General features: G+C 41.8%; 1 protein-coding gene across 1 annotated transcript in view; it reads left to right on the top strand.

Moving 5' to 3' along the window:
* The first annotated feature begins 1,233 nt into the window (after positions 1 to 1,233).
* LOC125433404 (synaptonemal complex protein 2-like) overlaps positions 1,234 to 24,089 on the top strand; it is a 35,191-nt gene continuing 12,335 nt past the window's right edge. The window contains exons 1-13 of the mRNA XM_048497907.1: positions 1,234 to 1,306; positions 3,950 to 4,024; positions 5,397 to 5,539; positions 5,640 to 5,692; positions 8,902 to 8,947; positions 9,481 to 9,576; positions 10,986 to 11,046; positions 14,635 to 14,783; positions 19,959 to 20,036; positions 20,825 to 20,900; positions 21,013 to 21,070; positions 23,077 to 23,192; positions 23,291 to 23,670. Coding sequence (XP_048353864.1) covers positions 1,234 to 1,306; positions 3,950 to 4,024; positions 5,397 to 5,539; positions 5,640 to 5,692; positions 8,902 to 8,947; positions 9,481 to 9,576; positions 10,986 to 11,046; positions 14,635 to 14,783; positions 19,959 to 20,036; positions 20,825 to 20,900; positions 21,013 to 21,070; positions 23,077 to 23,192; positions 23,291 to 23,670 — 1,404 coding nt within the window. The remainder of the gene's footprint in view (positions 1,307 to 3,949; positions 4,025 to 5,396; positions 5,540 to 5,639; positions 5,693 to 8,901; positions 8,948 to 9,480; positions 9,577 to 10,985; positions 11,047 to 14,634; positions 14,784 to 19,958; positions 20,037 to 20,824; positions 20,901 to 21,012; positions 21,071 to 23,076; positions 23,193 to 23,290; positions 23,671 to 24,089) is intronic.

Raw genomic sequence — 24,089 nt, 5'->3', positions numbered from 1 at the left:
TGATTGAGGGACTGGAGCACTCCTTCCCTTATGATGGAAAAGGCTGCATGCTTTGGGGAACTCTTTAGTTTTGAGGAGAGGAGACGCCTGGAGGGGATATGATTGAAGTCTATAAAATTATGCACATGGGGTAGAAAATGTTGACAGAGAGAAATTTTTCTCTCTTTCTCACAATACTAGAACCAGGGGGCATTCATTGAAAATGCTGGGGGGAAGAATTAGAACTAATAAAAGGAAACACTTCTTTCAATGCGCAACGTGTAGTAGTTGGTGTTTGGAAGCTAGATGCTGCCACAGGTGGAGGTGGTGATGGGCTACCAACCTGGATAGCTTTAAAAGGGGCTTGGACAGATTTATGGAGGAGAAGTCAATTTATGGCTACCAATCTTGATCCTCCTTGATCTGAGATTGCAAATGCCTTAACAGTCCAGGTGCTCGGGAGCAACAGCCGCAGAAGGCCATTGCTTGCACATCCTACATGTGAACTCCCAAAGGCACCTGGTGGGCCACTGCGAGTAGCAGAGAGCTGGACTAGATGGACTCTGGTCTGATCCAGCTGGCTTGTTCTTATGTTCTTATGTTCTATTAGAAGACTATGGTCTTCTTCCTTGCCCCTGATTGTTAGTTAAAAACTTTGTGGAAGGAATAATTCACATGGTGGAACTGTTTGTGTAATGAACTATATATATGTTTGTGGGATCTGCCCAAATAAACTTAATTATAAGCATTTTTGATTAAGAGTAAAGCTGCTATAGTGACATTGTATACATACTCACAAATACATTTGTTGACCTCTTAATGCAACCTGATTTTAATGGAAATTCCTTATTGCAGGTAGTGCATGACACCAATAGCGAAGGTAGGTTTAAAATATATATTTTGCTATAATTTTAGTTACATATTGCTTTTCCCTTTTGCTGTGTCTTTCTGTTGATCATTTATTTATACCAATAATTATGAATTCATTGCAATTAAAAACAGTCAGTTGAGAGAATAATTAAGATAATATGTATCTGTTGTGTGAATTTCTTTGAAGGTGTACCCTGACTTGGCAAAACATACAAATTGTATTTTGATCATTTTTATTTAGGTAAAATGCTTATACTAGAAAACTTTATTTTACGAATATGCGCTCTTGCTGCTGATGACAGAATACACATTTGCGTTCGGCAAGAGGTAAGAAATGCATCTCTAGCAGGAAGTCCAATCTGTGGCAGGGGGTGGGGGGATAGAATGACAAAGGCCTGCACTCTGGAGCTGGCAAAGTCCTGCACTAGTGTGGGTGCCCATCCCGCTGACACAAGGGGTAAACGTGCCAGAGGGGGGTGTTACTTACCCTGGCGGCAGGCTACATGCAGCTCCACGTTGCCCTCTTCTAGACCTGCTGATGCAAAAAGACTTTGCCCGCCAGAATGCTGACATTGGGTGTTTGGGCTTACGCCACCCTTTTGGGTGATGTGAGCCCATAAAGCCCAATCGAGGATTTTACAGCAGCGGGGAGGCTTGTTTTGTTTTTTGCCTCCTCATGGTATTGAAAACCCCATCAGTGTTGTCTCAGAGAAGCAACATGGAGATGGTATCCACTATTTTAAAGTCACCCAATTATTCCTGGCACCACTGTGATGTTGATGTATTCCCTGGAGAAAGCCTGAAAAATCGGGAGTCCCGAGGCAGCTTTGGGAGGTTCCACTTTGGGGCTGCCCCAGTGGCATAGCGCCCACAAGGCAGGGGGAATGTGACGCCCTGGGTGCGCCCTGGGGCAGGGACGAGCGGTGCTGCGGAAGGGGCGCGGGGCGCATGCGCGCCCCAGACACAGTTTCCCCTTGCTCCGCCTCCTGGGCTGTCAGGATTGCCTACTTCCGAATGGCCATCCCCAGTGTTCCTCAGTGGTCTGTGGCAACCTATGCTTCCGCAGGGGCTTGTGGCTGCATTTGTCAGTTTCAAAACTCACAGCTTCTCCCCCCACCCCCCACCCCCATGTGCTTGGTTAGGTGCCCGAGGCTTGACCGAGTGGTTGCCATGTTGGTTTCTAAAGGTTTTAACATGTATAATGATTTGTGCATATTTATGAAGCTGACAAATCTACTGTGGCTGGCCCTGCACATGATCCCTACCTATGTGTACTTGCACCAAAGACCACTCTATGAATAACAGTTACACATAAGTGCAAGGTTGTTCTTACTATAAGATCCTTTCACAAGTTAAAAAAAGTGCAGAAAAGTCTATGCATCAGTGTCTCCCTGGTAAAATAGCACCACACCCCAGATTTTTTTATAAAGTTATTCTTGTATGCTTGATAAATGTGCTTTCACTTTAGGGAAGCTTAAGGGTTGGTTTGTGGTGCTCTCGTGGGCAGTTTGATTGAAAGAAAAACTCCCCCACCCCCCATTCCTCCTAATTTCCAAAATGCAAAGGATCTCATTATACTAGGCTTTCAGGCTGCAATATTTCTAATGACCTCTTGGGGGCAGCTCAGAGCACATCTCTTTGTGAAAGAACTCACAAGAAAAATTTAGTGAAGTGAATTAACAACTTCACACCTAGTTTGGTTGAGTCAATCCCTCATCCTCGTGGTAAAAACAAAATGCTTGTGGGGTCATTTTACCATAAGCCCAGCACTAAAAGATAGAATCAACTCTTCCATTTATTCAGTAACATTATCTTTTGTTCATTGTCTCTTTTGCATTCTTGCAATCGTGGAGTCTAAGAATTCAGTTTTGTTTCTAGCTTTACTATTTTCTACTGGCTACTTAGCTTCCTTTTTGTAGTGTATTTTAGGTATCATCACACTGCATATAGTCAGTCCCAACAAAGGCCTGATTTCATGAATGTGCATGTATGTGATTAGGTCAATGTTTCCCAACCTTTTCGACATCACGGTACCCTTGACCTCACTCTTCATATCTCACAGTACCCCTGCCATCCTCCCACCTTCCCCTCCCAGTGCCCCTGCTTGCCACCCCCCCACCTTCCCCTCCCAGGGTAAAGGGAAGCACTGCGAGGGGGGAGGGGTGCGGCAATTGGCTGCTGACCTTGCAGCAGGCCCTGCCTCCTGGACCAGCTCCATGTCCTTGCTGGCACCGGCAGCAGACACCACAAAAGTGAGGGGGGTAATAGTGTTGCCGCAGTACCCCTGGGACATGCTCACGGCACCCCAGGGTACCATGGAACCCTGGTTGGGAATCTGTGAGAACTGATAATCTGTGATGTGCCAGTCAATTGCATTTATTGCTCAATTAACCTCTGAGAAGATAAAAATTATGTAATTGCATTGCTTGCATGGATAATCAAAGGCACTTTTTCACCTAACCTATTGCTACTGTTTCTGCCTTTAATGTGCCCGGTATTCAATTAGTTGTTCTTATCCTTAGGCAGTAAGGAAATTGAACTCAATGCTTGATGCCATGCCTCGAGATGCCAGAAAGAAAATTATTCCCACAAAGGAAATGTTACATGTGATGTAATTATTTAATCTTTAATGTAATTTTTGATGTAGCGGTATCAGTTATCTAACCCAAACTGCCCGTTTTTAGAACTCTAGAACCTTGAAAGAATATATAGTTCAAGTTTTTCTATTCTGATGTTGTTAGTTATCTAAGCAATGTAAAGCACTTCTAGAAATTCACTATCTGAAAATTGTGTTAATGAAGAAAGTAACTTGTACGATTTTAATTTTAATCATTTCACAGTAGCAGTTGAACTTTAGCATTTTGTCATTTAAATTGGTTTAAGAACATTCCTTGATATAATTCAAATTAAATTATATTTCTTTGGTTTAAAAATAGAGTATTGGCGTACGCAGTAGACAAGTACAACTCTCAGATAGTCTCTGTTTGAGAACAGTTATCTGTTGTAAACCATGGACTTGGATTCTACCAAATGTTTTTGCTGGCAAAAAGATTTCTATCAGCTGGGCTCAACTTCCCCTGCCTCCCCTATTTTGCTGCAGCTCCAATCCCCCCAAATGCTTCTTCAAGAGGATGGGGGATTCCCCACACAGAACAGCATTACTGGGGAGTTGGAGGTCAGTAGCAAGAGAGGGAATAGGTGAAAATTGCTTCCCTTACATTCTGCGGGGTAAGCTAGTTGTGACTAGACAGCACATGTGCACGTGCCCAAACACACATTAGCAGAAAATCCTCTGCTAGATTCATCCCATTGGAATTCTGTTTGGAGGGCAGTGAATAAGTCATAGTTTGATTCAAAGAAAACAGTGGTTTGCCAAGGAGTCATTTCATTTTTTAGCCAAGTGATATGGGGAGGAAGCATGTAAATCTGGAGATATTTGGGTGGAGATATTTAGAGTGGAGGAAAGAATCTAGGGTGGGTTATTCCTCCCATTTTCTCCATAAGCAGAATTGTGTACACCTGTGGAAGAGCAGTATCCATGTTTCCATCCTGTTTGCTTCACATCAAGTTGTATACCCTTTTTTGGTTGTCTCTCCTTAACAGCTGTCTGCAATTTCTTTCTTTTCCATTCTCTCCTGCAAAAAGTGTAGCTAAAGAAAAAAGTCTTAACTTTTTCCTGAACTTTAGTACAATAGACCTTTGCATTCACAGGGGGTCTCTTCCTGTGATCACTGTGAATATCCATATTCATGAATACTGGGAGACATAGCTTGGCTGCCTTCCAGTAGCAAAGCAACCAAATATCTCACAAAAATTAGTAATGTAATGATGCTATTATGGTGCAGTGAGGGTAGAATCAGGCCAGAGAGTGTCTCACTTGATCAAGTTATGAACTGCAAATACAGTGAAACTGTGATTCATGAAACAGCAAATGGCAAGGGTCAAGTGTCTCTGGAGGTCGTTACTGAGGGAGGTTATGTACAAAATATAAAAATGTTTTTAATATTTTTCTGTTACAATGTTTCACAGGAATGAGATGGGAAAGAGAGTTTTGGATGCTGGCGGTAAGCATAAAGGATATGTCTAATAAGTGTATTAATTTTGGTAATGCCCCTTGTTAATTTTGATAAGTTAAATGAATAACATCTGAACACGAAAGCTGATTTGGTAGAGGTGAATCTAAGGAACACGAGTAAGGCAAAGCAGCCTCACTCTAATTCTGTGGCATTTTTTGTACGGATAGAACATGCTAGAAATCCAGACAAGTAAACTAATTAAATTAGATGGTTATTCTGTGAAACTGGTTGTTCTTTGTGAGTTGATCCATTGTTTACTGGTGACTGTCTCTAGTTGATGTGGCCTGGTTTATCAGGTAACATTGCCCCTGTTTTCTGATCTATAATTCAATACATTATAGTCAATTCCTAAAATTTAAAAAAACTGTAGAAGGCAAGTTTGGCTTCCATTCCATAAGAAGTCCTTTGTAGTGTTTCTTTCTAAGTCTTTTGTAGTATTTCTTTAAACTGTTCCTGTCACCCGCATTGCAGACTATGATCTCCAAGTTGCCATTACTGAAGCTTTATGCAGAATGACATCAGAAAAACAAAGAGGAGAGCTAGCAAGCCAGTGGTTTTCTATGGAGTTTGTTACTAATGCATTCAAAGGCATTAAGGACTCTGAGTTTGAAACAGTAAGCAGTGTTTGTTCCATAATGGAAAAGAATGAAAAAATGGAAAATGTTCCATAATGGAAAATAATTATAATACTTACATTTCATTTCTTCTTGATAGGATTGTAGAAAGTTCCTTAATCAGGTGAATGCCATGCTTGGAGACAAAAGAAGGTATACAATTAGTTATACTAGACAAATCATATACTAGACAGATCATATCACCCCTATGCTGTGCCGTCTGCACTGGCTTCCGGTGGAGTTCCGGATCGTTTTCAAGGTGTTGGTATTAACCTTTAAGGCCTTACGCGGCATGGGGCCCTTTAAGGAGCACATACTCTGGGCGGTGAACCGCATCACCCCTTCATGTCCCATTATGCAGGTTCGCCATAGCCGCGCAACGTAGGCAGATCTTGGCACTGGTGACCCCTGGTCCTGCACGATGATACGGCTGGCTCCTCAACCCGGCCAGAGCCTCCTTTATTTACCAAGCCCTGGCCCCCCTCGCCTGGTGGAATGCTCATTACTCCGGCTGTTCTGGAACAATGCGGGACCTTGAACGAAGTCTCCGTGAGGGCCTGCAAGTACGGAGCTTTTCCCAACCGGGCTTTTGGGGAGGCCGGGCCGTCAGGATCTTACTCGCCCCCTACCGACAACTGGAAAATTCGAAATCTAAACTTCGAGACTGCTCTTTCCATCTTTGATTAAAGCCAAGCTCTGCCTTTAACTTTACAAATTCCATCGCGAGTCCCCGCCCACTTCCTCCCCTTTTTCCTTTCTTCATTGGCCTTTGGCGGGGCGCCTGTCTTAAATAATTTATGAATTGGGTTGTTTAACCTATAGTTTTGTTGCTAAACGTTGCCAAGCTAGTTCTTTAGGTTTTAATGGATTTTAGTATTTTATGCTAAGTTGGATCTCATACTGTTGATGTAACAGCTATATTTTCGAATAAAGCCGGCCTTTGATTCTCGATAGGCGGCCTATAAGTTTAATAAAATAAATAAATAAATAAAAATAAATTCTGTTTTCATGTTGGATGAGAACAAGGGGTTAGAGCCAGTGCAGTTTTGCTGTTTGCACTGGAGCTGTTGTGCGAGCAGAAATGTGGGGAAAGGGTTTGTGCTAGGTCAAATGTATTGCATTCTGACATTTATTTCCACTTTCTCCGGATCCTGTGCAACTACTTTCTGGGCACTGCAATGCAAAGGAAGGAAAGTGTTCCATATTGTACATGATCTTGCGTAATTGGAACTATGCTAAGTTCATTTATGTTTCTACTTAAATGCTACTGGATCCAAGCCACCACATTAGGCTAAACATTTCATATGATATAGTTGGACTGCTTATGAGATGAGATAGATGATGGTGAAAACATTACGGTCCTTTTACGTTGTTGCTGGTGTGAACATTCAAATTACAGTAATATGACTGCCCCTGGTCCTGGAGCATATGGTTACATTTTATTTTATGAATTTCCTTGAGGATATGGCAAGACAAAAAGTAAATACACTGAAAAACAAATATATAGTAAAAGCCAGCATACTAAAAACAAATATATAGTAAACAAGTGGGGGCCAACAAATTTCGCAGGAGGAAATGCCATCTCTCCCTGCTTGGGGAGGGGCGGGGGGGGGAGGAATCCCATCTCCCGCTCATGCTGAGAGAAATTCCCCAGCTAGGTCGAGCTCTCTGCAGCGGGGACAGCTGCCACTGCCAAGAGCTGGGCTGTCTGCCTCCATAGTGGCCTGAGGTATCTGCCCTGGCAGTAGTGCAGCCCAGACACTGCTCCCAATATAATGAAAATTAGAATTAATAAAACAGGGATTTTTATCCTTACTCACAAAGAAGTATCAGAAAAAGAAGGCTGGCCCAGGGTACTGTAAGCATTTCGGGGGGAAATTAAGTTATGTGGTGAACGCTAAAGCAAACCAGAAATCAAATCAGTCCCTCTGTTAAGTCTGCCACAGCAAGTTGCCTCCTTTTACACATGAAGAGTCTTGCAACAGAGTCACTGGGAGTAAATGATTGAATCAATACATATTTATGTGATGTCCAGTCATAACTGACCCATGGCAACCCCAACACGGGGCTGTCAAGGCAAGTGAGAAGCAGAGGTGGTTTGCCGTTGCCTTCCCCTGCTTAGCTTCCAAAATGTGACAGGGTCACGCTATACCATGCCATGTTCGCTCCACTGAATGTTTTAGCTTCCGGTCTTGTTACAATAAATCTTAGAAAAGGGAGTGGAGAAGAAACAGATAATTAATAGATACACAATTTTACCAATGTATTAACTCAACTAATATATCAGGAGGTCAAAAACTCTGTCACTTTGTACAAGCCTTGTACTGAAGTAGTAGCAATTTAAAATTAAATAGCTAATTGCAATTAAATTGTCTCTCCCAGAGGCAAAACCAGTTCTGGGAGGGGTGGGGGCTGAGCGCATTAACAGGAAGAATGGAAACCAGCTGTCAACAAGAGGGGAAGGCAGAGCCACAAACAGGAGAGAAAAGCTAAAAGGTGGAGATGAAAGCTCCTGTTGTAGGGAGAGGAATAATAATAATTTATTTGTACCGAAAATGGGGATTGTAGTGCATCATGTAGATGGGGAAAGTATATGGAGTGCCACCGACAAAGACGAGGGACTTGTGCAGCCCCTCTGCTGCACCTGAGTTTTCATTGCTGCCAGTGGGGAAAATGGGTATTAGACCTTTGAAGTCCGGCTATGATTGGTGAACTGTAAGCTAGATGCTGATTGGATGACTGTGTATCTGGGACTCTGATGCGGTAAACTGTTGAGCAGTTTGTTCTGTTGATGCAACATGTGTCTCATTTGTTCAAGGAGCATTCTGTTGGTTCAAGAGGTTTTTCTGCTGATTAGACATACTTTGTACTTAGCTGGGAGGACTGGGAGGATACAGTCCATTTATTTATTTATTTATTTATTTATTTATTTATTTTAATTTTATTTTATTTTTTTATTTGTATCCCGCCCTCCCCCGCGGGGCTTGGGACGGCGAACAACAGTAGCATAAAAACAACATAAAACATCAGTAATCAATCATAAAACATAGTAATCAATCATAAAACATAGTAATCAATCATAAAACAACAGAATGGTGACAAACTAATTAATTGGATCATCATCTTCTGTAAGTACAGTTAAGATAAGGGGAAATTAATATTGATAATGTTGTTATTTAATTTCATTTGATACCACAGCTGCCAGTTCTTTAGCTGGTTGTTGGTCTTTCATTACAATTTGAACTGCACCCAAAAGCCTAGGACATTGTACTGTATCAACGAAGTATTTGTGCGGATCCCAGCAGGGCTGCCTTTTGAATCTGACAAATGTTGATGATGATGATGATGATACTTTTTTACAGGGTATTTACCTATCCTTGTTTATCAGCCTTCCTGGGGGAATATGAGGTAAGTATTTTTTTGTGTTGAAACTAATGTGGTGTTTTATGTTAATTAAAAAGGAATATGTGTGTGATACCAAATTTTGGGATAAAAAGCCTTGTTATTTTCCTGTTGGCAGGAAACTTTGCCATAGCAGAAGCAGAGATGGCTAATTGGGATGTAATTTGTGGGGTGTCATAGGAATCTTTAACTTCTGTGTTAGGCCACTGGTCAAGATCACCAGGCACGTTGAAGTGGGTTGTTACCAATATGCTGGTGATTCCCAGCTTTACATTTTAATCTCTTTTTCAAGCTTGGATTGGTCTTGTATCCTCTCAGCCTGATGGTTGCACTGTTAGCTGCCTTGAGTCCGAGATGATAAGAAGATAAAAATGGTTTAAATGAATGAAAAGCAACAGATTAAAAACTATTTAGTTTGGAAGTGGAGCCCAAATATTTTTTTTTCAAATGTGTGTAGAGTGTTGATGTTAGATTCAAAGCATATTAGTTCATATGCAACTTGATAGATTCTGGGGTTTTTTTGTCTTGATTGTTTTTAGCTGCAGATACCAGAAGACGACAATCTTGAAGAATTCTGGATTGATTTTAATACTGGTAGCAGAAGTATATCCTTCTATGTTGCTGCAGATGATGAAGTATGTTAAGATAATCTTGTTGTATCAAAATGTTTGGGGTAATGGCAACCGTGTATTTGACAGTAGTTCATTGTGGGAGTCTTAGGGCTGCCTTTTGCTTTACAGAGATTAGTTAGTACTTTTACAGATGTGTACAGTGGTAGGGAACTCCAACCAGTTCCCTGCTGTCTGTTCATGTGTATTTTTTCCAAGATGTGTATTTGTGTCTATCACTTTATGCAACTGGAGTTGAAAATTATTTGTTTTACGGCTAGAACCTATTTCAACTGCAGTAGCATCAGCAATTCCTTAACTCACCACGTCAGCATTCTGTACAAGGCCATGGTACCAAGCAATCCTCTGCCCCACTTATCTGTTTATTAATTAAATGTTTTGTATGCTGTCTTCTGATCAATTTAAGGTAGCCTGCATATTCCAGTTAAGCATTCAGGCAGCAATCAAATCAGTGAAAAATCAGTGAACATTTATTAGCAATAACTATGACAGCAGACCCCTCCCCCCCCGCCAAAAAAAAATACTATTAGAGATGTCTGCTTTAATAGTTCAAATTCAGTTTAATTGCATAAGGCCAAAGGCTGTTACAAAAATTAATTTTAAAAAAAATTCTAAAACAGAGTTTTAGAGAAAAGAGATCTAGGGATGATCCCTCCTTTGCTTTATTACTTTCCCTGCTTAGTAGCTCAAGGCTGCACCTTAAAATATTTTAGAGTTGTATGGTATATGCTAGAATTCACAACTGAAGACCTTTGTTGACCAGGAGACTTCATAGCAGCTTATAATGTATGCAGGCAAAATAGTATGAAAACAAGAAAAGTGTAAAATGGTATCTGCTGAACAGCGGCAGCCCAATCCGCGGGGGGGGGGGGGGGGGACACCTGTGTGTGAAGCCTGCATAGCCTTGTGCCAGCGCAGGTGCCCACCCCATTGGTACAAGGGGCAGATACACAGACAGATGGCCCAATTTGCAGGTGGATAGATGCCTCTCAGCCCTGCTGCCACAAAAGTCAGAAGTCCCAGCTCTTTGGGTGGCATAAGCCCATTGGCTCCAATTTCTGGAGAAGGGGAGGGGTTTGCTGTTTTTTACCTCCCCCCGCCTCTGGAGAGCCCTCTGGATATGGTGCATCAGCAGCACTGTCCCCAGCCACCTCCACAATCTGGATTGGGATTTAAGATACAAAAATGTGCCTTTACTTTGTAGCCCTTTGGGAGGTGTCAGTTAATTCCCCAGTGGAAAAGCTGTAGGGAGAGGACTTGCAAGCAAATCAGTCCAGGGGTATGTGCTTGAAGATCTGTATTACTTTGCTGAAAACAGCATTCCAGGGTAACTAAATGCTGATCAGAAATGTATGCATTTAAGTTTAAAATTCAACAAGATGTTTCATCCCCTTTTCCAAAATTGTTGTTTTTAGGCTCATCAGTGGGAAACTGTAAGCATACCTGAAGAAGAAGTTGAAACATACATTGTAAAAGGTAGTGACATATGTTATACGTTGTCTCACAGAAACTCAATTGTAAATCAATTTGCCACCACTTCCTGGACCTTCTTTGTTCTACAGCAGGGGTAGGGAACCTGCGGCTCTCCAGATGTTCAGGAACTACAATTCCCATCAGCCTCTGTCAGCATGGCCAATTGGCCATGCTGGTAGGGGCTGATGGGAATTGTAGTTCCTGAACATCTGGAGAGCCGCAGGTTCCCTACCCCTGTTCTACAGAATGCTCCACTTCGGTCCTTGTGCCTGGCACCAGCCCTCCCAAGCCTGCTTTGTGTTGCATGGGCTAGAAAACGATGTTCCAGATATTCCTACGCGAATATCTCAGTTGTGAGGATCCTATCTATAGTGGTTCTTTAGGTTATTGAGCAAAAGGACAGGGCATGCATTGCATAGCCACAACTATGCACATGGGAGCTGTCTGGGGTGCATGCTGTTTCTGCCTCTTCTTCAGCCATGCAGGCTCTTCGCTCCTCTGAGTATCTCCATGTTTGCATGTGTGCAGAAGGGTTTTAGAAGACTGCTTGAAAGCTGAGCCAGCGAAGATTGGCAGGCAGCTTTTGCAAAAGCAGTAGTGGCGGCACACGTGTGTCATGACTGCCCTCCCTCCAGCATGCCTGACAAAAAGGTGTTGACTTGGGGGCAGGTCTGTGTTGGTGGAGGGCCCACATCTGGGCCTTCCCACTCCTTCTTGTCCTGCTGCTCCTTCTATGATGTCATGGAGAGGCAGCAGCTAAAGGTGGGGGGAAGGGGAGGAGGAGACTACTCCAGCCTCAGCAGCCTCAATGTGAAACCCCCAGCCAGAATCAAGGGGGGCGCAAACAGGGAGGGGGGTGCTCATCTTGTCCCGTCCTCCTATCTCTAGGTAGCAGTCGCCCAAGCCTAGGTTCTCTTCCACCCAGCAGTCCTGTCAGACCCTGGTAGTCTACTTTCCCAGGGTTTGGTAGGATTGCCGAATTGAAGAGAACCTAGGAAAGATGGAATGTGTTCCACAGGTTAGAAAAGGCAGCACCCAGTCCAAAAGAAAGCCACCATGGTTAACAAGAGAGGTTGAGGAAATTATCAGAAAAAAGAAAATGTCTTTTAGAAAATGGAAGTCCAGTTTGGCTGATGAAGAATATGAGAGGGAACACAAATGGTGGCAAAAGAGAAGCAAGTTAGCTGTAAGGGAGGCAAAAAAGGATTATGAGGAACGCATGGCTATGAACATCAAGACCAGCAACAAACAGTTCTTCAAGTACATCAAAAGCAGGGAGCCAGCAAGGGAAGCGGTAGGCCCGTTAGATGACAAAGGAACAAAGGGTGTGCTAAAAGATGGCAGGGAGATTGCAGAGAAGCTGAATGAATTCTTTGCATCTGTCTTCACCCAAGAGGAGGTGAGGAACATTCCTGCACCTGAACCAAGCTTCTTAGGAGGCGAATCCGAGGAACTAGCGAAGATAGTGGTAGACAAGGAAGAAGTTCTGGCAGCCATTGATAAACTAAATGTTACCAAATCCCCTGGCCCAGATTGCATTCACCCAAGAGTTCTTAAAGAGCTCAAGCATGAAATTGCTGATCTTCTCACTTTAATATGCAACTTATCCCTGAAATCAGGCTCCATCCCTGAAGACTGGAAGATGGCCAATGTCACACCAATCTTTAAGAAAGGATCTAGGGGACCCGAAATTACAGGCCAGTCAGTTTGACATCTGTTCCTGGTAAATTAGTAGAATCTATCATTAAAGATAAAATTATAAAACATGTAGAAAAGCAAGACCTGCTGAGAAAGAGTCAGCATGGCTTTTGCAGAGAGCAAAATCCTGTCTTACAAACTTACTAGGAGTTCTTTGAGGGTGTAAACAGGCATGTGGACAGGGGTGAACCGGTGGACATTGTCTACTTGGATTTCCAAAAGGCTTTTGACAAAGTTCCTCACCAGAGACTGTTGAGAAAACTCAGCAATGAAGGAATAAGAGGGGAAGTCCTCCTATGGATTAAAACTGGTTGAGAAACAGGAAACAAAGAGTGGGTGTAAATGGGAAGTTCTCACAATGGAGAGATGTCGGGAGTGGTGTCCCTCACGGATCCGTTTTGGGACCAGTGCTCTTTAACCTATTCATAAATGACCTGGAAGTAGGGGTGGGTAGCGTGGTGGCCAAGTTTGCAGATGATACCAAATTATGTAGGGTGGTGAGAACCACAAAGGATTGCAAAGAGCTCCAAGCGGACCTTGATAAATTAGATGAGTGCGCTCAGAAATGGCAAATGCAGTTCAATGTAGCAAAATGTAAAGTGATGCACACAGGGGCAAAAAATCCAAACTTCACATACACGCTACAGGGGTCAGTGCTATCAGTCACAGACCAGGAAAGGGATTTAGGCGTCTTAGTTGATAGTTCCATGGGAATGTCAACTCAATGCATGGCAGCTGTGAAAAAGGCAAACTCTATGCTGGGGATCATTAGAAAAGGAATTGATAATAAAACTGCAAAGATTGTCATGCCCTTATATAAAGCAGTGGTGCGACCGCACTTGGAGTACTGTGTCCAGTTCTGGTCGCCGCATCTCAAAAGGATATTGAGGAGATAGAAAAAAGTGCAGAGAAGGGCAATTAGGATGATTGAGGGACTGGAGCACCTTCCCTATGAGGAGAGGCTGCAGCATTTGGGACTCTTTAGTTTGGAGAGGAGGCGGCTGAGGGGGGATATGATTGAAGTCTACAAAATTATGCATGGGGTAGAAAATGTTGACAGAGAGACATTTTTCTCTCTTTCTCACAATACTAGAACCAGGGGACATTCATTGAAAATGCTGGGGGGAAGAATTAGGACTAATAAAAGGAAACACTTCTTCACACAACGTGTGATTGGTGTTTGGAATATGCTGCCACAGGAGGTGGTGATGGCCACAAACCTTTATAGCTTTAAAGGGGGCTTGGACAGATTTATGGAGGAGAAGTCGATTTATGGCTACCAATCTTGATCCTCTTTGATCTGAGATTGCAAATGCCTTAACAGACCAGGTGATCGGGAGCAACAGCCGCAGAAGGCCATTGCGTTCACATCCTACATGTGAGCTCCCAAAGGCACCTGGTGGGCCACTGCGAGTAGCAGAGAGCTGGACTAGATGGACTTTGGTCTGATCCAGCTGGCTTGTTCTTATGTTCTTATGTAAAATCCTTGACCTTCTGTTGGCAGATCACTAGATTTAACACATTGTGAATCCAGCAACCATACATCTGCTATCCCACACAGGTCACATGACCCTGAGAATCAACTTTCCCAGGGTCTTGTGTCCCATGTAGTTGCAGAGGCTGTGTGGTTGCAGAGGCTTCAGTGAGCCAAGGGGTCCCTTCCTGTTAGTGCAGCGTGCTTGCATAAGAGTGAGAAGGGGGGCTTGTACCTTTCCTCAGTGGTGCCCTCCTCTCAACACGTAGATCTGTGACCTCAGAGTAATTTTTCCTGGGTTCAGCTGAGACTCCCAGGGGAGACTAGCATGGAAAGATCTTAGATCATTTTTCTTGTAGTTCTTGGGATCTAGCAGAATGGCTACTTGATACTAATCAATACATTTCGTCTTTGTATAGAAGAGAAAGACAAAAAGACATTAACAGTAAATATGAAAAATCCAGTATGTGTGGGTGATGAAGAAGGAGAGAAAATAATATTACATTTTGATTCTGCATTGGAAATTTTGGATGCTGTAAGAAAAGTATATGGAGCAAATAAATGTCAGGTAGGAGACGAGATTTTTCCCTTATTTATTTTTCTTTGTATCCAACTGAAATGATGATGACTATCCACTTTTTGTTTTTTATAGAAGCTTTTATAGATTATACTAGCATTCTTTCTGTAGCACCAATTATTCAAAAAGAAAAAGATACGTATGAGTAATTGCAATTATCTCAAATAAAGCAAGAGGATTCTGAACAGTTCTTTTTATTATTATTAGTGTTCTACCCCCACCTACCAGAAAAGGGGAACAGGGAGAAACAACAGCTCATTTTACTATCTGTTGTGCAGTTAAGCAAATTCAAAGATTGCAAAAGGAGTGCCAATAGCCTGGATTGGTGCACAGTATCGATATTCATTTCTACTGAAAGACTAAAGTACAGTTCTATATTCATACTCCGCATGCTGGACTTTCTTTGTCATAGAATGCTCCACTTGGGTCCTAGTGCTTACCTGGTGTTGCTGCCTTCCCTCCCCCCTCCCCAGTTCGTCTTTTGCCGTCCTTCCTTCCCCTTTAAGAGGCTAGGCATGGGATGTTGCTTGACTCTTCCACGGTATGGGGCTGGGGGTGGGCGAATTTAGCCATCAGCACCCCCTCCCATTGTCCTTCTCGCCCTGCCAGCCAAGCCTCACTGCCACTGCTGCCTCATCAGCAAGGCAGCCTGAAGATTCTGCCCCTAAGTGGATTCCTGCTCCTCCACCTGCTGAGCCTTGCTGCCACCGCCGCCTCCTGCATTGTCGCAAGGGGACCTGCAAATTCCTCACCTTAGCAGGTTCTTGCTCCCCCTGCCCACTTAGCCATGTTTACATTTGCACAGAAGAATGGTTTTAACAAAAATCAGTGCTTAAAAATGAATGATAATTCTCATATTCATTCAGGACTATTTTCTAATGCAGAAGCATACTATTTCCTCTTCTGCCACACCACAACTGACCACATTTTAATATTTCAGAGTAAAAGAGTATAGAATTTTACAAAGTAAAGAGTAATACTGGATCTGGACTAGGAAGTGAAATAATAATACAGAAAATCTTACCAATGCATGTGTTCTTTTTCAGCTATAAGTATGCATTGTTTGTTTTTAGTTGGGAGGCACTTTTAGCAGCAACAGTAGTAAAGGTTTAAATATCTTTAGCAAGTTTAATCCCTGTTCCTCAACCGTGTTATGAATTTTACAAAGTAAACAATGAATCTTTGAGTCAGCGTTGTAAGGGGCCGTGTAAAACAATCTAGTCCAGTGGTGGCGAACCTTTGGCACTCCAGATGTTATGGGCTACAATTCCCATCAGCCCCTGCCAGCATGGTCAATTGGCATTGCTGGAAGGGGCTGATGGGAATTGTAGTCCATAACATCTGGAGTGCCAAAGGTTCGCCACCACGGATCTAGTCCCTCCTAATCAATGCAGGATCTGCCTAGAACAGGGGTAGGGAACCTGCGGCTCTCCAGATGTTCAGGAACTACAATTCCCATCAGCCCCTATCATCAGAGGCTGATGGGAATTGTAGTTCCTGAACATCTGGAGAGCCGCAGGTTCCCTACCCCTGGCCTAGAGCATCCCTGACATGTGTTTGGCCATCTGCTTTTTGGAGACTGCCAGAATGGAGGAGATCACAAGCTCCATAGATAGCTGTTGCCAGTGCTGAACTACTCTCAGTGTAACATTTTTCCCCCAATATCTAGCCAGTACCTTTCCTCCCTTAATTCAAACCCATTGTTGCAAAACCTATCCTCTGTTGCCAACAGGAACAGCTTCGTGCTCTCCTCTCAGTTACAGCCTTTGTATTCTTTAAAGAGATTAATCATGCCCAGCCTCTACCCGTTCAATCACCTTGTTCAAGAATGGAACATGTGAGACTGGTTGATTATTACTGAGAACTCCTGGGTTGAGTGTAGGCTTCTTTAGAAGTGGATGCATCAGAGCCTCTTTCAAGGCTGAAACAATCACCCCCTCTCTTAAGGAAGCATTAACTACTTTTTGAACCTAGTCAGCCAGCCGCTCCCCTAGAAGATTTAAGTTACCAGGAGGGGCAAGGTTCCTGTCCATATCCTCATACCAAATAAACTGAAAAGTATTCCACACAATGGGATTAGTTGACACTCTGGTACCATCCAACCCCATCACTGCTGTTGTAGTGTCCAAGTCAGAATGGATGCAAGAGACTTTACCTGCACAGTGTTGAGCCATATGGTCACCATGGGCCACCAAGCAGTCCACCTCCTCTTGCAGGTCAGATCCCAAAAGGCCTCTGATCATCAGGATCAGCTCTTCTGGGCTTCATTATGCAGATGCAACGAAGGTGAGAAAGTGTTGTTTCAGTTCATTCATCTTCAGAAGATATATAGAATGCCAGTAAAGAGTCTAAGAAACTTCACTAATACTATATATACTCTCTTTGCTGTAAACAGAAGTGAAAAATGTTTTCTCTTTTTCAAATTCTGTATTATGTTCTGTTTATTACTTATATTTTTAGGGATTTACTAGGAAGAATACTATGTCAGTTGCCAGAACAACAGTACATGTGATTTTTGATGAGAGTGGATCACAGGTATATGTTTCAGACATGTCAGATATTTCAGACATGTCAGATATTAATATTTTCTCTATGCAGAAGCAAATCACTGTTTAAAAAATGTAATAAAGCATGGTAGCTTTAAAAAAGTGTTCACAAACTGCAATCTATCACCTTTTCACAAGCAAAATCAGTTAAATATGTATCTCTGTTCTAAGACTACTGTTTCATTCATAGTCTACACTTACATGGCCCAGTCTAGTGGCTGTACTATATAAGGGCTTGTCAGACAGGTATACACAGAAGTCCCCATTTTGGAAAGTCCTTTATCACATGGAGTGGATGTCCAGGCCCACAAACGTTGTATATCTAAATGTATGCAATTGCTGTCAACCAGAGAATCTGTTCAGTATACCTACTGTACACCCTCTGGGCAAGAGAGGTTAGTTAACGTGTAGGAAATCTCCTTCCTTGAAACAGAGGATGCAGAAAGTAGAGCTGGGATTTATCCACCTTCTCTCTCTGCTGGTAGACACAGTGCAACTCTTGATTCTACATGATTCTTACTAGCCTTCAATAAAAGCAAAGAAGCAGCCTGAGATATTATTACTAGGCTGAAACCTCACACATTTGGTTGATGGGGGGATTTTTAAGGCAGTGATATTGGCTTTGTTCAGACATAACAATCATGGTTTAGTGCTACAAGAACAAGCCTGGATGGAGGTTCAATCTCACCCTTCTGCCTTCATACACCACAACTAATTAGCTAATTTGAGGCTTTCATTAAACTGTAGTTTGCCATTATATCTGAACTAGCAAACTGGTTTGTTCCTCGTTGGCAGGATAAGCACCAACCGCAGCTTGCCTTAAAGTGTATTGGCAAACTGGTTTGCTGAACACCAGAAATGAAATAATTAGTTCGTGTGTGTGCGCGTGCGTGCGTGCGTGCAGAAGAGGAAGAATTAAATTAACAAGCCCAAAGCTCCTGCATTTATATTGTAGTGAGAGATCATGGTTGTTTTGCATCTGAATCAAGCCACTGTCCATCCTTCACCAAGCCTCCAGGAACTGTGGGTTTTATATCAAACCTAGCAGTTTTTGAATCTCTCCATGCAGTCTTTCACCTTTACTCATCTAATTCTATAGTGCAATTCCCAGCAATATCGTTATGGATTACAAAGTGCTAGTTCTTTTTTTCAAAATCAAAGGGTTACACACAGTAATTAATAACAGTAAACACTACTTGAACTCTGATCCAGACAGATGCAACATTTTAAAAAAACTGGATAGCAGCACCATACTACGTTTTAAGCTACTGTTCGTGCTTCCTAAAGTTTGATAAGGATTTCACAGTGTTGTACAGAGATGTATTGGATAGAACCTTGGGCTTTATTTGAAATTCTTCTAATATGTACTTTAAATGTTGACTTGAGTGTTATTGCTCTCTCCCCACCCCCCAAATCTGAACAGGTTCTCGTACCAGAAAGTCAGTTATCACCTTTAAAAGAAAAATCTTCTATGGCAGCGAAAGGAAAATGTAGTTATCCTGTAAAACATCATATCCACCAAAATCTGAATGAAGAAGCTAATGTGGAGTTCCAAGCTGTTCAGTCCAAAGTAAGCTTGTTTATGTGAATGGAAACATAAGAACAAAGGCATAATCTCCAAAACATGTATAAATTAATGTAATCTTAAACTATTCTTTTTGCCTTTTTTTTCTTTTCAAGATCACTCCTGGTAAAAGGAAAGTGTCTGAGGCATCAATGACTGTACCGTGCACTATCAGATTACCAGGGCAAAGTCCATTTCATTTGGTTAATACCTGTAAGCTTGACATGATACAATACATAATAAACAAACAGTTGTGGGGTTTTATATGTCTTTGATATTTGCTTGAAAAAACTGAATGAGATTTCTGTTGGTATGATCAGCTAGTGGACCTGCATACCAGTATTCTCAAGACTTCCAAATACTTCTCTGGATATCTGAATATACCAATAAGGTTTTTTTCAGATAAACGGTTGGACTGAATATATCCTAGTGCACATACCTAACTGAAAGTTGGAAATTATTTTTCAAAAACAAGAAGTCACAAGAAATATTTTTATTTAATTAGGTGAAAGCAACAAAATGTTCTACAAATTAAAAAAAATTAAATAAACTATTTTCTGTTCTTTTCCAGCAACTCCTCATAAAAGCCGGATCAAAATGCCTCTTGACATGATGAACTCTGTGGATCAAACTGATGCTTCTTCAGTTCCTGACAGAAGAGCCATGAATTCTAGTGTTTTAGAAGATCGTGTATCAGTATCTTCTGTAACAAAGTCTCTTCAAAATAATAATGTTGCTACAGAAAAGGTAACTGTTGTGTGATAGTAGTACTTAGGGCAGATTTAGACAAGTGAGAGCAACATCGAAACGTATAGTCCTGAATGAAACCAGTAAACAGATGTCCATTGTCACAAGTGCAGACAAGGAACAGATTTATGCTGTCAGAGGCGGCCATGGCCCCAACCTCCCTCCACATGTGGTGTAAGGGCAGCACAGCAAGCTCTCTGCCGGCACAAGAGTGAGGAGGGAATGATGTCCCCCAGTTCTCCCATTCTCTGTGCCTTTATGTCTGTGGAGATCCCACAGCTTCTGGTAAGGCCTTTTTGGGTGCTGCAGAACGCTGGTGATAAAAAAGGAGGAAACGGAAAGAGCCAGTACCATGAGGACGGCTATGGCCCCAACTTCCCTCCACTGGTGATGTAAGGGCAGCATATCAAGCTTTTCATGGCACAAGAGCGAAGAGGGAGTGATGTCGCCCAATTCTCCCTCCCTCCCTCTTCACATTAAACATTCCATCACTTTTCCTATTAGAAAACGTTTCCATTTTTCTTCCAGTCCTAGGTAGTGCAGAGGGAGTCTTAATTTTTCTCTGACTGGGTTTTTCTGGCTCACTCGAGGTCTTGTCCAGAAAATGCCATGGCTATCAGGGGAAAGTCAATTTTGGATTTGTTTGATGAATGTTAGCTTTTTCTCCCCCACATGACTAGAAATTTGCTAGTCAAATAGCAATTAGTTAGCCAGATAGCAGTGTTTTCTAAGGAAAGTAATCTTTTTAAAAAAACACCCAACATTTTGGACATTTTAGCTTTGTGCTGGTTTTGGTGTTGTTCCCACACACCCCAGTCTTGGATTCCAGCACACCTTCTTTTTCTGAGGGTTCAGTACCAAAAACAGGTCTTCAATATCAACACACAAGTTAGCACATCTTTCAAGATTACTCAGCAGGAGCTTTGGGGAATGGTATCTGTATTATGTCATACAACACATCCTTTTATTACTACGGAGGATTTAAACAAAGTATAATATTTAAAGGTTTTATATTGTGATATGAGACATTAATTTTGAAACTTTGAAATTTTAAAATATTTTTTTATATTTTGATTCTGGGCAGTTTTTTTGTGCAAAATTCAGAGAAAGAGGTTGTAGATTTAAAAAAATGCCTGCTAATCACATCCACAATTTCCTGTTATATTCATATGTAGCATATTCCAGTCAAGAAAGGGATAAAGGCGTTTCACAAAGAGGAAGATTTAGACACCTGTGAAAAACAAAAATTAGGCAAGTAGCTTGATGCATTCATAATCTATGTTTATAATTCTGTTTGCATGCATGTATACAATGTTTATTAACATGTAATGTCTCACCTGATGTCTGCCTGTGATTTATTTAGATGAATTAAATGATATTGTTCCTGATTCTCAGCCCATGAACAGAATTGACAAACCTTTGTAAGTACTGAAAATAAATTTTAAATCAATATAAATAACTGTTTTTAAAAACAATAAGCTGGTATAAACCACTAAGTATTTTTTAACAGGACCCATTTTCCGTATGTACATTTTGAACTGCAGTCTATACTAATGTCTATATCTTGCAGAACCTAGGATCCTACTGTATAATTTTTGCATCATTTAATGTGTCATTTTAATATTATGCTTTGTTTCAGTTCTGTTTTTACATTTAGGTTCATTCTTCAATCCTAATCCTATTTTATTGTTTACTGAATGTCCCATCTTGTCAGTTGTATTGACTTACTCCGTATAATCCACCTTGACTCCAAGGGAGAAAGGCAGGCTATCAATAACTTAAAATAAGTAAATAAATATCACTACTTAAATCATATCTTGCTCCCAGAATCACAGACCAGTTTTAGGTAGGGGTGTGTGTGTGTGTGTGTGTGCGTGCGTGTGTGTGTGTGTGTGTGTGTGTGAGAGAGAGAGAGAGAATGAGAGAGAGAGAGAGAGAAGTGCCATCTGTTTCTTCCAACTCATAGCAGCCCTATGAATCAATGTCCTCCAAAATGTCATATCTCGCAAAATGAGGATGGTGCAGTGGCGAAGCCACCAGGGGGTGAGGCGGGTGCGCTGTGCACCGGGCGCACGATTTTGGGTCACGTGGGGGCGCAAAATTCCCCCAGACCCCTTCCCCCGCGACGCCCCCTCAAGGACCCGCGAGCCCCATACTTACTTTAGAAACCGAGCAGGCTGGAGAACAGGCAGGAGACCCTGGGAAATGTAGTGCCCACCAGGGCCTTTGAAGCCTGTTCTCCAGCCTGCTCAGTTTGTAATGTAAGTGTGGGGGGGTGCAGCCAGGGGGGGTGGGCAAAAAAGCCAGAGTGCGCACCGGGCACACCCTGGCCCAGCTACGCCTCTGGGATGGTGGCTTCCTTTGTAGAGTCAATCCATCTCATGTTGGGTCTTCCTCTTTTTTTGCTAGATTACATTATAAATGTAACTATACATCCAGTGGTAAAATCAGTATGCTAATAGGGCTTTGTCTTTCTTCCAGATTCCAAGCAAGCCTATAAAATCCTGACAATGGTATCTGGAGTTAGCAAGGATTTTTCTTAGGGGCAAACAAATTGCAACTTTGGTCATTGATGTGAGCTCCCAAAGGCACCTGGTGGGCTACTGCGAGTAGCAGAGAGCTGGACTAGATGGACTTTGGTCTGATCCAGCTGGCTTGTTCTTATGTTCTTATGTTCTTATGTTCGTATTGATAGGGAGTAGGTACCCAACCTGTTTTTAATAGGGCAACAAACCCCTTAACACTGAAGTGGGAGTAATTCTTGGAAGCAGTTGTGAATCTGATTCTGGCTGTGGAGAAGCAGATTAGTATCATGACTATTGATGTCTAGGTATAGTTGAAGAGGTCTTAATAACATTCAGGCTGGCCTGCTATAACATGTTCTACTGGTCTGTTATAACGTGGTCTGCCTCCAAAGAGTGTCCAGAAATTATAATTGTTTCAACATGCAGTAATGAGAATTCCAGCGAAGACCTTAGTGGATCAGTTTAATTGGCTGCTGGTTTGTTATTGGGCACAATTCAAAGTGTTAATGATAATCTTTAAAGCCGTGAATATTCTAGGAGTATGAAAGTATCTGATGTTCCACCTCTACTCAAACTTATTTAACTTTCATGTTACATTTTCTGTGGTCCTGCACTACATGCCCACAATAGTGGAAACAATGAGAATGGTTATGCCAAACAAGGTAATAGTGTCTGAAATATGGCATGCATTCCATAATGTGTTTTTTTTTTTCATTTTAAATTGTTTTATGTTAATTACTTTTTAAACTCTTTGTAAGCTGCCTTGGTCACTGTTTGTTAAAAGGTATAGTACAACTGTTACAAACAAATATATGTTTGGTAATAAATGTATCAGGAAAAAAAACGGTGTGTAAGTAGGAAGTAATTAAATGGGATTGCTTTTTTTTTTTTTTTTTTTGTAGATTACCTGGTTTGGAAAATTCTACTGCAGAAAATAAATCCCGGAAAAAGCAAATGTGTTGGGTACCTGAGAAGATAATATCACACTGTAACAATCAAAATATGAGTGCAGCAGAAAGTAAGCTTCATCAAGATTACCCTCTTTATAGTAACCTTTTTAAACACTGATAAATTTTTTTATCCCATTTTAACTTAATTTTTTTTATCTTGCATTAGCTTCAAATCTAAGTGACAGAGCTGCCAAACAAAGAGCTTTTTCTTCAATATTCAAAATTACTTCTCCCAAGTTAAGACATAAACAGGGTTACAATGGAGAAATTGTGGAGCAGAAGCAAAACGAAACCGATAAGCTACCAGGGAAAAATGGCAAGACCAACAGCCCAGAGTCATGGAATGATTTTAAGCATTTGGAAGATGGAATATCAAAAAATAGCAGCTCAAAGATTGTTCCCAGCAAACCTCAAACATTGCTTAATGCCTCCAGGAAGACCAAAAGTTCTGTGGTACCTTCAGCGTTAAGCATTGAAGCTAATGGTGAAGTTGACTTTGATGCTTGTCCCTTACGGAAGGATGTTGCCAATAAGAAAGCTGAACAGGTAAAATGGCAAAGCAGCCTAAAAGTTATTTTTGTCTGTTGAAAATTAAAGCAGCAACTATTATTAGAATATTCAATTATATCTCCCACTTGCTTTCATATCTACAGTACTTCCTCATTAAATGGTTTACAGTGTAATCCCATGGACAGTCTTAAGCCCACTGGAATGACTGATTTCAGTGGGCTTAGATCTGAACAGACTGCATACCATCACACTGTTCAAAACTTCACTGTTTTCTGCCATTTACATGGTGTCATCTTCATATTTATTTATTTACTTACTTACTTACTTACATAGGCCGTTTCCGCACGGTGGCGGAAACGGCTGGGTCGGCGCTTCTCGCGCTGACCTGAAGACGCTGGGACCGTCCGCACGGACGGTCCCGGGAAGAGGCGGGCAGCCGGCTCCGCGGAGCTCCG

The sequence above is a fragment of the Sphaerodactylus townsendi genome, linkage group LG05, assembly GCF_021028975.2.
Source record: "Sphaerodactylus townsendi isolate TG3544 linkage group LG05, MPM_Stown_v2.3, whole genome shotgun sequence".
In the NCBI taxonomy this organism is placed as follows: domain Eukaryota; kingdom Metazoa; phylum Chordata; class Lepidosauria; order Squamata; family Sphaerodactylidae; genus Sphaerodactylus; species Sphaerodactylus townsendi.
The sequence above is the reverse complement of the archived record's forward strand: the minus strand, read 5'-3'. Positions and strand labels throughout refer to the sequence as shown.